The sequence below is a fragment of the Phyllopteryx taeniolatus genome, chromosome 11, assembly GCF_024500385.1.
Source record: "Phyllopteryx taeniolatus isolate TA_2022b chromosome 11, UOR_Ptae_1.2, whole genome shotgun sequence".
Classification (NCBI taxonomy): domain Eukaryota; kingdom Metazoa; phylum Chordata; class Actinopteri; order Syngnathiformes; family Syngnathidae; genus Phyllopteryx; species Phyllopteryx taeniolatus.
In genome coordinates this window covers 6,337,151-6,353,286 of record NC_084512.1, presented here as the reverse complement: position 1 = coordinate 6,353,286, position 16,136 = coordinate 6,337,151, and the positions used below count along the sequence as shown (strand labels likewise).

The window sequence follows — 16,136 nt, the reverse complement described above, 5'->3', positions numbered from 1 at the left end:
AACCACGCTGACGTCATTGCGGCTCTCTGGCACGTAGTTTGCCTTTATATTCGAGCGCAACCCACGCACGCAGTTTTGAAAGTGTGCTGTAGTTCACCTCCAAGCTGAAGGTGTCGCTACTGCTGGTATTGGCTAGGACACCACAGGGTGGAGTTTCGTCTGCCTTTTTTGGGCCACTTCTGGTAGCCGTTACTTTCCTTTCAGTAACAAGCAACAAAGCAACAACAATGGTGACTGTGGAACAGTGTCTGCTAGAACAAATGGATCTAGATGACCAGATGATACGTTTAATTATGCTGCAAAATCGATCGAGAAGGCGGCGGCGTAGATGGTACGTAGAACCAAGGGGGCACGCTGAGTACGTCATCACAGCATGTGACTAAAACGGACCAATCACAAGAGATGATCTCCGCGGCGTTCGACGCGCAGCAACTATTTTTGGCGTGTGCGCGGCAAGCTACACAGACGGGCCGCGCAGGGCAATTCGTCGGTCACGTGATGCAATGTGGACGTTGTCGGCCGCACGACCGCGGGAGTATAAAGAGGCCTTAAGAGGCTGACAGCAACATTGAAGGAGTTTCTGGTAAATACTGGCAGTTTAGTACACGTGACAACATTCTCCCATCTTCTTCATATGTCTGGGCAATGGGGTAGGGTGGCAAGACAGAAGTCTTAACTTTCAAAAAAACATCCACGCACACACTTGAAATCACCCAAATGTAGGAAAATGTGTTATGATCTGAACAAACCAAAATGCAACTTTTTTTTGCTTAATTCCAAGTTTGGTGTAAACACAACGCTGCTCATCACCAAAAAAATAAAGTGAAGCATGGTGGTGGCAGTAGCATGTTTTGGGACTGTTTTTCTTCAGCTAGAACTTGGGCCTTAGTTAATGTAAAGGGAATTATGAACTATTCCACGGTTAGCAGATAACCCTCAGACCTCCGCTAGAAAGCTATAGTTGAAGTTCATCATTCAGCATGACAATGACCCAAAGCGCCCATCCAAATCAACAAAACAATGGCTTCAACAGAAGATTCCAATTTTGAAAGGCACAGCCAGAGTCCAGACCTAAATCAAATCGATCATCTATTGGTTGATCAGAAAATGGCTGTCCACGAGAGATGTCCTTGCAATATGGTCGAGTTGGAGCATTTTTGCTAAGAATGGTCAAATATTGCTACTGATTAACTCCTACCAAAAAAGAGTGCTGTAATAAATGCCAAAGATGCAGCAACATTTTAGTTAGCTGGTGTGTATATATATGCAACAAAGTTTTTATTTCACTTTATACACAGAGAGAGAGAGAGAGAGAGCAAAAGAGAGAGAGAGAGAGAGCAAAAGAGAGAGAGAGAGAGAGAGAGAGAAAGACAGAAGAGAGATAGAGATAATGTTATTTACAGTCGAAACTGTATACACTGAAATGTGTTTACGAGCGACCCGGTTAACGAACAGTTCGGTGTATGAACATTTTTGAAGTTGCCTATAATTAGCACTAATTTTCGGTTTGTGAACAGTCTTAGCATGGCCGCAAAAGGCTCAGAACTTTATGTTGTTGTAGTTTGTTTCACATCATCATTGGTTATGTGCTTCAGGTATCTTTTTTTTTGGGGGTTTGTTTTTTTTGCCTAACAGGGCTGCTATATCCCACAATGCAGCACAAAAGCTGCAATGTATTGTGAGAGGTGGTGGCCATTTTGGGCAAGCAGTAACCACAGTGAACATAAACATTACTGTATGTACTGTTATTTTCCACCGAACCATAAATTCTGTTCCCACTTATTTCTATATTGCACAGTATTTATTATAAAACACGCAACAATCAAATTAAGGTAAATATAGCAGCGTTCTGCAACTGAAACGGATTAATTGCATTTCCATTCATTTCAATGCAAATGATGATGATGGGTCGGGATCCAAAAGTGGATCCCGGACCCGTTTTGGGTGGGTTGTGGACAGATAGTAGAAAAATTAAATGATGATGAAAAATGACATGTTCATATTTTGATATATATATTATATATATATATATATATATAAAATGTTGGAATTCAAACCACCCTGGTGCATGATGCCATGTGAGACATCAGCATGTTGCACATTACCTCGGTGTACCTCTTGAGACTTGAGACCAAGGATTAAAGGCCTTTCTCCACAAACACATGCAGTGTAATGCGCCATCAATGAACCCATTCATTGTGTATGTGTTGCCACGGCGCACTGACAGAAGTGAGGGCAAGGTTTTGCAATGCTACCTAGATTGAGAAATCTTCCATTTGGGCGCATCCAAATAGGAGAGTTGATGGCGGACTGATTTCAGAAGAAAAAGAGCAAGTTGTTTTTGGCAGTGTTGTAGGCTACAGTTAAAAAAAAAAAACATGGAGAAACTTGAGGAAGGCTTAAGTACACCTCGAAGTGGTCTCCAAATACTATACCTGTAGCTCTGGGAAGACCCGAAACACCTTGATATCCTGATGTGGCTTTATCATTGGATGATCCCATTCCCCTTTTCTTGCTGCCACTCGTCATCTCCTCTTCCTAAGTAAAAGTAGAGCCAGTGCCTTTCATTGTGACAGATCCATATTGCTGAATTGCAGCCTAATTCACGTCCAAACCAATGGTCAAAGGCACCGTGCTACTTCCTGTTTAGTCGCTTAGCAACCAGCGGTGAATGCCACACAAAACAAGCGCAGTGTGGAACCCCTTAGCACTTTATTTAGAATTTATTTGTTTGCAACATGTATTCTAAAAGGCAGACAACTCATAACAAGGGCCGTTAAGAAAATAGTAATATGTGGACTATACTGTTCATTAGGGCGGCACGGTGGCCGATTGGTTAGCACATCTGCCTCACAGTTCTGAGGGTCCAAATCTGGCCTCGACTGTGTGGAGTTTCCATGTTCTCCCCTTGTCAGTGTGGGTTTTCTCCGGGTATTTCAGTTTCCTCCCACATCCCAAAAACATGCATGGTAGGTTAATTGAAGACCGTAGGTGTGAATGTGAGTGCGAATGGTTGTTTGTTTATATGCATCCTGCGCTTGGGTGGCGACCAGTGCAAATCAGTCTCCTTTTGGCGAAATAAGCCGTTTTCAACTCAAAATGTGCCATTTACGTGAATCGTATAGATCCGATAAGTTTTTTGGGGGGGAGTCGCCGTCGCTGACGTCATAGGCTGTTTCGTACTCCTTGAACGCTGGCAGCTAGAGCCATTCCACACATCCACCATCCACACACAGATGTAATTGTGATTACTCCGCGGCGGACTAATATGCGGCCTGAGGTTCTGCCTGGACCTGCTTTGTGTAAGCCACAGGAGTTGACGAGACCAGAAAAAAACTTCCGCCGCTTCTGCTTATAAGAAGTAACTGTACTTTTACTCAGTTACAATGAGTTACTTTTATTGATCAATTACTGCTTATTTATCAACCATTTCGTGCGCGAGACCACGAACTTGACTTCCGCATTGGGCGCTGTTTGAGTCAATCCAATTTAAGCGCTAGTGACGTTTAAGTCTAGTTCACCAATCGAACGACACAAGAAAGTCACACACACCTCACACAACGTCTTCCATTGGGCTTTATGGACATGGGTATTAACACGAGATAAGCCTGCCCCGCTGATCGCCGTGCGTACGTGACAGCCATGTTGGGAAAATTGTCGTTACCATGAAGGCCAGGGCGTGCTAAAACAACAAAAATAACAGCTTTCATGTATTGTAGTATTTGTCTGGCACTGTCTGCCCAAACGTGGATATTTCAGCTCACTTATAACTTGAGAAAACACCCTGCAGTAAATTGCAGATGTTTTTTTTTTTAGTTTTGACTGTGCGTACACACACACAGCAACATCAGAATTTGACGTTGAGGCTGTGGTAAAAAAATAAAAATCAGAAGTGACTCACTATTTACTTGGTCCTTGAGTAACAATTTCACTGTGTACTTTTTACTCTTACTCAAGTAATTTTTTGGAGGACTACTTTTTACTTGAGTCACATTATTGTCAAGTAACAGTACTCTTACTTGAGGACAATGTTTGGCTACTCTACTTAAATCTGGAGTGGACATCCTCTATTGCTACTTTTACGTTTAAGCAACATTTTTGCTCATCAGATCAGCCAGTGTGGTATTTGTTGCACAGGTCTTTTGTATTTTCGCGGTGAGATGTTGCAGCTCGTGGCCCTAGTTGTGGTCCCAGCAGAACTGCGACGCACACGTAACATCGGCAACAAGAGTTGATCCACTAGTACACCTTGTATTAATTAGGAAACGTGGCTACAATTATATAATTAGTTTATGAATGTTAATGTTAAATGTTTTAAGCACCGGAGCGATGTTAAGGATTATGTCACAACACAGAATGAACTAACTTCAAATTCATAAATGGCCAATCAAAACAGAAAAATATTGTACTTCAAATTTTCTTGGAGTATACATTTGGGAGTAGCCTTTGAAGTTGCAATAGTGAAAAATGAAGTGAAACAGACAATGATTTTAGTCAGTTATTTTCTAGAATGAGAGTGCTTAAAGAGGAGGATGCTATTCATGTGACGCAGCTTCAAGCAGGCATTGGATGCAGGCGGAGATGTGCCTGGCTTAAGTTGGAGACCAAAACAAAAAAGCAAAGAAATGAGACAAATTTAATTATAATATATATATAATATATAATATAATGTAATATATTATTAAATTTGTACATCAACATGTACTTGCGCGGTGTAGATAAATGTTTGTCTTTGTGAAGAAAATTTGTTTATTTTGCCTTATTGTACTCTTCAGAGTCTTCCAGATTGCTTAATTTATCTTAAAATCAAAAAAGGTCTCTTCGGGGGCTCGGGGGATCTCCCCAGACCCCCCAATAAAAATGTTGGGGTTTTTTCACCTTTTTCATGCCTTTGGTGTTTGCATGCCTCTCGCCCAAACATAGCTGGGATAGGCACCAGCACGCCTGCGAACATAGTGGGGATAAGTGGTACGTAAAATGGATGGATGGATGGATGGATAATGTTCACTATATTGAAAGAAATAACACTCCAGTGGTGTCTTAGTACTTTTGTCCAGCCGGGAGTATTTCAGTAACATAGATGATGTGTCTTTGAACCAGAAGATTACCATTGGTAGCCACATGTAAGTATTCGTTCTTTTTTTTTTATTTTATTTATTTATTTTTTTAAATGGACGCTTCTGTTTTGTCTTTCTTCATCGGACGGCCATTTGGTTTTGACCAGCATTTTATAAAGAAATTATTATTATTATTTTTTTTTTTTTACTTTTTATAAAGTTTTGTCTTATAAAGATTTGATGGCCACCGAAACAGATTATTTAAATTCTAATTTAAATTTTAACTTGAACAAATTCCAGTGTCAGAGAATAGGTTATGTTCCCCTTTGGGGTTCCACTGTATTTATTATATAATCCACCATTATAATCACCATCCTATGTTGAGTCCTTATCTTGCTATGTCTTTATTCTAACATACATGCACATGTTCCTGACCACTCATGTGGATACTGATGAGACCCCTTTATTTGATTGGTTGGGCTGGGTGATGGAATAAAGATAAATGTTCCTGTCTAGTGGGGCCTCAAATCAATCAGTATTTGGGCGTATTACTTATTAATCACACTGCATTTCCGGCATCGGGCTTTTGTGTACCCACACTCCTGATCCCCCACTGCGTACCTCACCTGCTTCATATAATCATCAGACTTTGAGCTGAAATATAAGATCAAAAAATCAAACTGGGTGGTCTAGTAAAAGGTGAAAGATTTTTTTGGGAAAGGAGAATCTTTGCATCCTGTTTGTGTCATGTTTAGCCATCACAATTGGGGATAGTTGAGATTGAGATTTTCTACTACATGACTAGACCCCAAGAAAGTATTTTTTTTTCTTTTTTACTTTTTCTCAAACTGGCTTTTTCTTGTTCGTGTGTGTATGCATGTGTGCGTGTGTTCCAGTCAGCTGGTATATGTATTGCTCAACACCCCTGAATGTGACCCGCCGTGTAGCCACCGTTCATCACTGTCATGGCCAGAGACGCCATCACTGACCTGTGGTGGGTCAGCCAATGTCACCTCAATCCTTGCGACCTTTTACCATTGCCCTTTGACTCCCACCCTCATCCCCGCCCAGTGACTCTTCACAGCCACTAAATCTGATTTATGATATGATTACATGTCACTTATCTGTTTAATCCTAATGTGTCTCCTGTTTTGAAAAAGTGACACCATAGTGTCAAAAGTTTATCTTTTTAAAGATGTATTTGTGTGTGTGGAGTTTAGATAAGCCTGGACATTATATGTCATCATCTCTGCTTCAATGTCAGGAACCAAATTATGATGTCATCGTGTCAAGCAACATAGGGAGACACTTTTCTTCCTCTGACTTTGATTGATTTCATGAGATTATCATATTAACTGAATTACTGCTAAAACAAAAATTGCCTAATGTGTAAAGAAAAAATAGAATATATGTGTGGGTGTTGGTGTGTGTGTGTGCTTGTGTGTGTGTGTGTTGGTGTTTATAAGCAAGCGATGAAGCAGAGGGCCGATCAGTCATACGTAGAGCAAATGGGGCAATCTGGGGCCAGGTGTCAGGAAAGTGATTGATTTTAATGTTGTGATTGCAGTTAATGGCTCTTTAAATTAAATCGAGATTAAACGTCTCTGGCTGCAGTCAGTGCTTGTGTGGGCGCTGAGCACGACCACCCCCAGCATCACTTTTCATCTTGTCCCTCGTCCTCCTCGTCACTCAGACTTTCTTTCCTCAACTTTACCTGAGCAGGTCGCAGTGGAAAGCATGCATAGTGCAATAGACGCGTTGGGTACAAATGGATATATTGCAGTCTTTTTTTTTTTTTTAATATGCATGTCATATTGTGTTTTCAAGTGCAATGTCAATCATTCACATGTATCCAATTCCATTTGCTGCTTTTATGTCACAATATTTGGACGGCAACTCATAATTGGGCCCATACATCCTCTTAAGGCAGTATGGATTAATTCAAGTATACTAATGTAATTCAATTTGATACAGTGAATCTTGTTCTAATGCAGATTGAAGGAGGTGAGGTGCAATCAAATACCTCTTAGCCCTTTAATGTGAAGCTGCTTTTTTTTTTTTTTTAATAAATGAAATTAGTCCATTTGTGATTATGTGACCTGGCCCGTAATTAGTTTATTCATCACTACAATTAACTCCCCATTAGGAGTATCAGAGAGAGTTGCACAGCAAATGAGAGACTGCGGAAAAGAGACTTATTTATCCATTCAAGAATTAGAACACTTACAGCATCAATTTGTCCCTCATTTAATAACCAGCTTCATGGTGAATCATGTGGTGTTTGAGAAAGATCTTTAGACTTCTGATTGGATAATTAACTCAAGGCTAGTGGGACCTGATCAAACAGCTGTTGTATACCAGATGTCCACACTCTGTATCTGACTTGTTTTTCCATCATTGATCAATGTGCTTATTGTGTTCCGAAAATAGTAAGTGTACATGCGTTTTATCAGTGAATCGTGTTGTCACTACTGACATCTGAGTTGAAGATTTGTTGCATTTAGCAAAAAAAAAAAAAAAAAAAGTAAAGAAAAATAAATTCCAGTCGTAGCATGGAAGTAACCTACCTTGCAGGAGTTGCTTTGAGATTTCAAAATATCAATACTTATGCATTTATGTAACCGGAAGTATCATTGTATTGACGTGACCCCTATTTTATGTGCAAAAATGTAGTTTATAAAGCAACCTTTTTTCATAATACAATTATTATTTTAAGATAGTGTATTTGAAATAATGCAGCTATCATTTATGAGAGCCTGAGTCTGTGGAGTGGTATATTGTTTGTAATTTATATAGACAGGGCTCTACACTAACTTTTCTACTGGTAGCACTGGTGTGACCAACTTTCTCAGTTGGTTGCACCAGCACGTGATTTGGTTCCACCCTTTTTTTAGGGGGGTACACCATGAGCATGCATGCTGTTGGATAGTTCTAATTGGCATAGACAACCATTGTTTCATGTGAGGTAAAAGATTGAAAGTAAATTGAGTTATATTTGCAAAATACAGCGAGTGAAATAATTACTTAACACGTCACGATTTTTCTCGTTATGTATAGGTGTTATTGACATGAAAATTTCATCAGATGATGGGAAAAAACCCAAGTAATCCATACATAAAAATAAAGTAAAACAAATAAGATCAGAAATTAAGTTGTGTGTTATACTGTGAAATGACATAGGGAAAAAGTATTGAACACGTCAACTGGTATTTATTTAATACTTTGTACAAAAATCTTTGTTTGCAATGACAGCTTCAAGACTCCTCCTGTGTGGAGAAACTAGTCAACGCATTGCTCTGGTGTGATTTTGGCCCATTCCTCCACAAAGGCAGTCTTCCAATCTTGAAGGTTCTGTGGGTTTTTTTATGGACTTTGAGTTTCAGTTCTTTCCATCGATTTTCGATTGGATTCAAGTCAGGTGATTGGCTGGGCCATTCTCGCAGCTTAATTTTTTTTCTTTGAAACCAATTGAAAGTTTCTTTGGCAGTATGTTTTGGATCCTTATTCTGCTGAAATATTCACCCTTGTTTCAATTTCATCATCCTCATAGACTGCAGCAGATGTTTGTCAAGAATGTCTCGGTAAATTAGCCCATTCATCCTTCCTTCAATAATGTGAAGTTTACCAGTACCTTTTGCTGAAAATTAGCCCCACACCATCATGTTTCCACCTCTGAACTTCACTGTTGGTACGTGGTTTTTAGGGTGATGTGCAGTGCCATTTCTCCTCCAAATGTGGTGTGCATTATGGCATCCAACCAGTTAAATTTTGCTCTCATCCGACCAGACTATATTCTCCAAGTATTTAACTGGCTTGTCCAAATGTTGTTCATCCAACTTTAAACGACCTTTGACAAGCTTTTTTTTTTCCAACAATATGAGGTTTTGCGTGGGGAGCGTGCATACAGGTCATGGCAGCGGAGTACATTAACTCACTGTTATCCTTGTGACAACATTACCTGCTAATTCCAGGTCTTTTTGAAGCTCTCCCCAGGTGGCTGTTGGACAACTCTTCTGATTATTCTTTGCACTCCTCTGTCAGAAATCTGGTGAGGAGCACCTGATCGATGAAAATTCATAGTGGTATGATTGGCTTTCCACTTACGTATTATGGCCCTAACCGTGCTCACTGGAACGTTCAGAAGCTTAGATGTCCGCCTGTAACCAATGCCATCATTATATTTTGCAACAATTAGTTTGCGATGGGTTTGAGACAACTCTCTGCTCTTACCCATCATGAGATGTCTTGACTCACACTTTGGCAATGAAACCTTTTTGTAGGCCATCAATTAGGACTGATCTAGTTGTTATTCATTTGCACTGACAAGGGGCTGGATTATTGATAGATTTTAAGTGTTGTCTTGGCTCTCCATGCCTTTTTGCACCTCCCTTTTTTCACGTGTTCAATACTTTTTCTGTGTCATTTAATTTCTGATCTTATTTGTTCTACTTTCTTTGTATGTCTGGATTTACTTGGGTTGTTCCTAACATCTGGTGAAATCTTCAGGTCAATAGCACCTTTGGAAGAATATTTAGTGAGAAAAATGGTGACTTGTTAAATACTTATTTCAGCCGCTGTATTTTACTATGAATATGAAGGTTGTCTGTATCAAGCAGGGGCTGACTAAACAGGTCATTTCTTTTATATAATTTTAAAAGAAGACATACAAATTCTTAAATTTTTTATTTTTTTTTAAAAGGCACAGTTTCAAGACTTGATAGTCTAATGTAGATACTGTACAGGATGGGGCAGAAAGTTTTGGAAAAACTCAAAACAATAAATGGTAGCTGCAAACAAATTGTATTGGCATCAATGTTTTGTATTGAAATAGCATTTGACACAATTAAGTGTGGAAAACTGCATTCATCATATGGTGTCCGTTTTCATTGATGCATTTCTGAAGGTGTTGATGGGAAGTTGGCTTTCACTCTCTTCAACATTGCTTTGTTGGTTTGGGTGACTTCCACGCGAATAGCTTCCTTCAACTCGTCGAGTGTACGGGTTGTATGTGTATACACATGTGCCTTGAGGTGTCCTCACCAAAAAACAATCACATGGACAAATGAGGGGGCCAAGGAGCATCAGGAAACCTGGAAATGAGATGGTCACTGAAAAGAGGCTAAAGAATGGCCATTGATGCTCTGGATGTGTGGGCCGTCGCCCCATCCTGCTGAAACCACACACGTTGGATGGGCATGTGTCTTTGCTGCAATTCAGGCACAAAGAAGTTATTTATGATCGCAATGTAACGCTCGGAGGTCACAGTGACACAGATCAAACGAGACCAAATCAAGGCAGCAATTTTGGAGAGAATGGAAGCCAACTTCCATCAACGCCTTTAGAAAATGCATCAATGATAAAGGACACCACGTGATGGATGTTGTTTTCAACACTTGATTGTGTCAAATGCTATTTAAATACAAACACGATGATGTCAATAAAATTTGCTTGCAGCTACCATTTAATTATTTTGTGAATTTTTCCCAAAACATCCGTCCTTTCTGCCCCAACCTGTATGTCAAACTCAGGCCTGTGGGCCAATTGTGTTGGTGTGTCAGTCGAGACCGGCAAGCGCCCCCTCGTTTTCTGTTGCAGTCATTAGCAACTGTGCTAACAGTCTCCTTGGGCACATTTACAGAATAACTGTCACGACAGATTTTAGATTTCAGATCTACAAATTGTATCTGCTTAAATAAGAACCAAATACCACTGATTTGATTTCTTGTGTATATAATATTGAAGTTTGCCTATTCCATATTCAATTCAGGTTTTTTTTTTTTTTCCTATGTTCAGGTTTGACATTACATATCTGGAGAAAAGGGAAAACAGTCAATTTCCAATAAATATTGAGTTTGGCTCTCGACTTTGTCCCATTTTTAAAAATGTTTTTTTATTTTAGCCCACTGTCAGTTTGATTTTGACACCCCTGGTCTAATGTAAAACTTTTTCAGAACGTTTCCAGGAACGTCAGCAGCATTTATATAACTTATCCCAAAGCCTGAAATGTCTTTGCACACATTTTATTTTTAGATACCGAATGATGGTTTTGATCATTACTGTATGCTTAGATGTTCTCCCCATGCCTGCGTGGGTTTTCTCCGGGTACTCCAGTTTCCTTCCACATCTCAAAAACATGCATGGTAGGTTAATTGAAGACTCTAAATTGTCCGTAGGTGTGTCTGTGGGTGCAAATGGTTGTGTGTTTATATGTGTCTTGTAAATGGCTGGCATCAAGTTCAGAGTGTAGCCTGCCTTTCACCCAAAGATGCTGGGATAGGCTCCAGCATGCCCGCGACCCTTATGAGGATAAGCGGTACAGAAAATGGATGGATGGTTGGATGAAACTTGCAACAAGAGCTTTTTTGCCACATCAGTGATTCTCAAAGTGTGGTGCACGGCCTCCCTTTAGTGGTATGTTAAAGAATCACTGTCTAAGTGCAGTTCAGTTGTATTTCACTTTAAATTTCAGTGCATTTGCGTTTACCCTTTAAGAACTGTTTGTTTTTAAACATGTATTTAGGTTTTATTAGCAATGCATTTTAATTTAAACATGAGTATTTTTTTCCTATGTTCAAGCGTAGTAGTAAACTGTGCATAATGGTACAGTGGCTTACAATAATATTAAATATACATTTTAGGAATACGTCGTCTGTTTTGTTTTTATGAACATTGTGGCCTACTACACTACTCTGTTTTAATGTTGATCATGATGGTGGTACTTGAAGAGCTAATAGATTTTGTTTTACATGGTATTTGGTGTAAAAAGTATGCTACATGATATTTTTGTGCTTTGCAGTGCAAGTGGTCCAGAAAGGGATTCATCAGAACTCGATGGGCCCTACCTGACTGGTGAGTCTTTTTTTTTGTTTTTTTTTTTTCAAAACATTTTTTGATAGATCGTACAACAATGCATCACATCATTGTTTAACCCTAAGTAGTTACAAGTCTATCAGTGTGAGTAAAGATGACAATTCAAATATGACCGTCATGCCTGCCACATCACAAAGAAAAGCTGTGTTCGACAGCAGAGGCAAGAGAGTTAGTTGCATAGCTGCATCCTATCCGGGCAAGCACGCGGAAATTTGATTAGACATAATCATGTTAGTCAAGGAGTTGCATATGACAGATGACACAAAACATTACATGCAATTGAACCTGTGTGGGAGGAATGCAAATGCAAGCTTGAAGTTTGCAACAGCAGAGGATGGTGGGTGGAAGGGCGGGTCGGGGTGAGTGGTAATCTAATAGAGGTATGACATGGGAACGCAAGAGTTGAAACTGGATGCATTTAATAGCGGTATGATGTCTGACAAGAGCAGCAGGGCGCAAGAGTGACTGGTTAAGTGATAGATAGAGATAGAGGAGGACATGCATGTATCATTGTGTTTAGGATAGATCTGCAGAGGAAACCCCATGAGATAAGAGCAACTCTTTAATGCAAGCCAACACAGTAGATTGACGATCAGAAGGGATATATCCATCACTATGCATTGACCTATCGCTTCCAGCTTGACATGACAAACTGAGTGAAAGCAGATTATCCCCTTTATTTGTGCCTCTACTGGTGAGAATTCTTACTAAACGAAGGGTGTTAAGCTAGTCCAGTGTTAACTCGTTTTTTTTTTCCCCAGTAGGAAATAATAGAAATTAAAATGACACAAACGTAACACCTTCATAATAGTAACTTTTAAACATTATTAACTGTAACACAAGTGTAAATAGAACTTAACCACTGTAAAATCGGATGTTAGCTGGACAAAGGTATTGGGACATCCCTGCGCTGCAAAAATGTAAGAAATATATACTTGTTTTGGGAGGATTCAGACTAGAAACAAGTGAAATTGTGTTAATAATTATGCCAGTGCAGTAAGACAATTACACTTAAAATTTATTGAAATAAGAAAAATATGCTGGCTCTCCTGAAGAAAGAAATGCCTTAAATAAGTGGCAAAATATAGTACTCATTCCAAGCACTATATTAAATAAAATAAACTCTAAACCCATTAAGAATTATTTTTGATGGGTCGTTTCTTAATTTGAGTGAAAATATCTTAAAACAAGTCAAATTTAAGCAAGATATTTCTTCCTCGTTCAAGAGTTACCATTGTATCTGAATACTAATTGCCGAAGCCCATTCGAAAGTTTGGTGGGGTTCAGCCACATTACGAGGTGGGCAGCAACAATGACGCAGCTGCTGAATTGCCAGATAACGCTTAGCAAATTAGAGTACATGACCAAAGGCCAATGTTTGCCACACAACCCACAGTCAGGGTTTAATTAAATAAAATGCACACATATCATCTAGGCTTTACGAGATCAGGTATATTAGGGCATCTGCACATAGATGGTTTCAACTCTGGATTTCTTATAGAAACCTATGGAGGTAAAGTTTGCATACACAACTTTATTTAAAACGTGTACTTGTATGTGTAGCCTAGGCTTTACACGATTTTAGGGGCTGATGACCGATCGACGAGTTTAAAAAAACCTATCACGAAGACACAAGATGGAGCAATGTGTCTATTTAAATGACTTGTTCATTTACTGTATATAATTGTATACTGAATATCTTCAAAAGTATTCTCTATTCAGGTCATGTATTCTAATCAGTCATGTCAAACCAACATTACAACATGAGAGAAATAATGGGTGCTAATTTACTGTAATTAAATTACTTTGTTGTAATTAAATTACTTCACACACACCGAAACTTTAGAGCATGATTCGACACTACGCCGGCATGTTTACGTACAAGCTTTCTAGACTACATAAAGTTTTGTTGCCTGCTTGTGAGCCGTATCAAATATACTGTACACAATGGTGACGCGGAGTAAATGTCTTTTGCGGAGCCGACCAATGACGTCATCGATCGGATCGGCGAATTATGACATTTAAGCTGATCAGCATAAAATGCTAATTATCGGCCGATACCAATCAGTCTGATCAGATCGGTGTAAAGTCTAATATCAACCTTGCACGACATAAGCAAAGGCACGCACTTGAATGTCTGTTTTATGTATTGTTATGATAATAACAATACGGGAAGGACAAATCTAAATAAAGCGCAAAGTTTAGCTTGATTTAACAACTATTTACAAAGAGTGCTGCAAGGCATGCTGGGAAGTAGCAGAGCTTCACCATTGCTACAATAGCACTGCACCATATTTAGCCAATATTTATTATTTATATATTATATATATTTTATTATATACCAACATCCTCATCTGTTCTGTTTTCTTGCAGATATTAGATTAAACAAAATAAATAAATAACAATTCCACCTTAATGCTTCTTTTGTATTTGCTCTGTTTGTGTTGTTTATATATCATTAATGTGATTGTATCTGTGTGGATATTGCTGTCGTGACGTGCTTGTCAGTAAAAACAGGTGAATTTAAACTTTAATTGGTGTCAACAGGGCGGCACGGTGGCCGACTGGTTAGAGCGTCAGCCTCACAGTTCTGAGGTGCGGGGTTCAACCCCCGCCTGTGTGGAGTTTGCATGTTCTCCCCGTGCCTGCGTGGGTTTTCTCCAGGCACTCCGGTTTCCTCCCACATCCCAACATGCATGAATTGGAGACTCTAAAATTGCCCGTAGGTGTGAATGTGTGTGCGAATGGTTGTTTGTTAGTATGTGCGCTGCGATTGGCTGGCAACCAGTTCGGGGTGTACCCCGCCTCCTGCCCGATGATAGCTGGGATAGGCTCCAGCATGCCCGCGACCCGAGTGAGGAGAAGCGGCTCAGAAAATGGATGGACAGGTGACTTCAAACTTTCATTGGTGTCATAAATTTCTTGAATTGAGAAGCTGTGAGGTTGCACAGTGGGCACCTGGTTGGCATATCTGCCTCACAGTACTGAGGACCAGGGTCCAAATCCCGGCCTCGCCTGTGTGGAGTTTGCATGTTCTCCCCATGCCTGCGTGGGTTTTCTCCGGGTACTCCAGTTTCCTCCCACACTCCAAATACATGCATGGGAGGTTAACTGAAGACTCTAAATTGCCCGTAGGTGTAGATGTGACTGTGAATGATTGTTTGTCTGTAGGTGCCCTGCGATTCGCAGAGATAGGCGCCGGCACGCCTGCGACCCTAGTACGGAAAATGGATGGATGGATGAGAAGTTGTGCATTTGGTGTTACTCTTAACATAAGAAAAGAAAGTCTTGCTCATTGGCTAGGAGCTCATGCAAACCATGGATTTTGGCTCATCACTCGTAATTCTGTCTTAATTTTAGCTATATGACTGAGAATAAGTTTAAGGTAAAAAAAAAAAAAAACTACAGACCTTTTTTTAAAAATCTAATTTACCTACAATGAAATTACTTGTCTAATGCAAAGATTATCAACATAATTTTTCTGGTGAGGTTAAAAATAAGAGCAATTTTGTTGAGACAAGTTTTCTTCACTCTCTTAGAAATAATTTTTTTCAGTGTGGGGTCATACTGCTTTTCGTCACATTTTCCTTCTCCTGAAGTTAGTAAGGTCTTATTGTACATGATCACATTTCATGTGAATTCAATAAACTTTCCAAAGAAGTGAGGTAATAATGCCACAAAAAGCCAAAGAAAAGCAAACGCACATCCAGCGTAAATCCTGTGGTGGTCTTAACCTAGGCTTTGTGATATACTGTATGCTTGATGTGTCATGTGACATCCAAAGATTTTTGTGACATATTTCAAGTTATGTGTTTTAGGGCTGAAACTAACAATTATTTGAATATGTTACTGTTTTGGTCCGTAACAAGGAAATAGGCTAAAATGTTTTTTGTTTGTTTGTTTGTTTGTTTTTTCCAAGTAAAAGCAGATGATTGCAAATGTCTTATTTTGAATAAACACGAAGATAATCAGTCTGCTTTGATGGAGGGCTACAGAAATCTGAGAATATTTGTTGCTGATTGGCAGAAATTCTGAAGATTTGAAACATTTTAAATTAAACAAGGCCTCTAATGATTACTCGATTATAAAAATAGTTGTGTATTTATTTGGTAATCAATGAATTGTTGCACCTCTAGTATGGTTGCCATAATAATATGAAGTTCTCTCAAACTGCTTTTTCTTTGTTTGTTTTGTTTCTTTTTAATCCCA

General features: G+C 39.3%; 1 protein-coding gene across 4 annotated transcripts in view; it reads left to right on the top strand.

The window, feature by feature from the left end:
* Window positions 1-16,136, top strand: part of LOC133485533 (inositol polyphosphate-5-phosphatase A-like) — a 211,900-nt gene that overhangs the window by 121,081 nt on the left and 74,683 nt on the right. For all 4 annotated transcript variants that reach the window (XM_061789372.1, XM_061789370.1, XM_061789371.1 and 1 more), the window contains one exon: window positions 11,854-11,906. In XM_061789372.1, coding sequence (XP_061645356.1) covers window positions 11,854-11,906 — 53 coding nt within the window. The remainder of the gene's footprint in view (window positions 1-11,853; window positions 11,907-16,136) is intronic.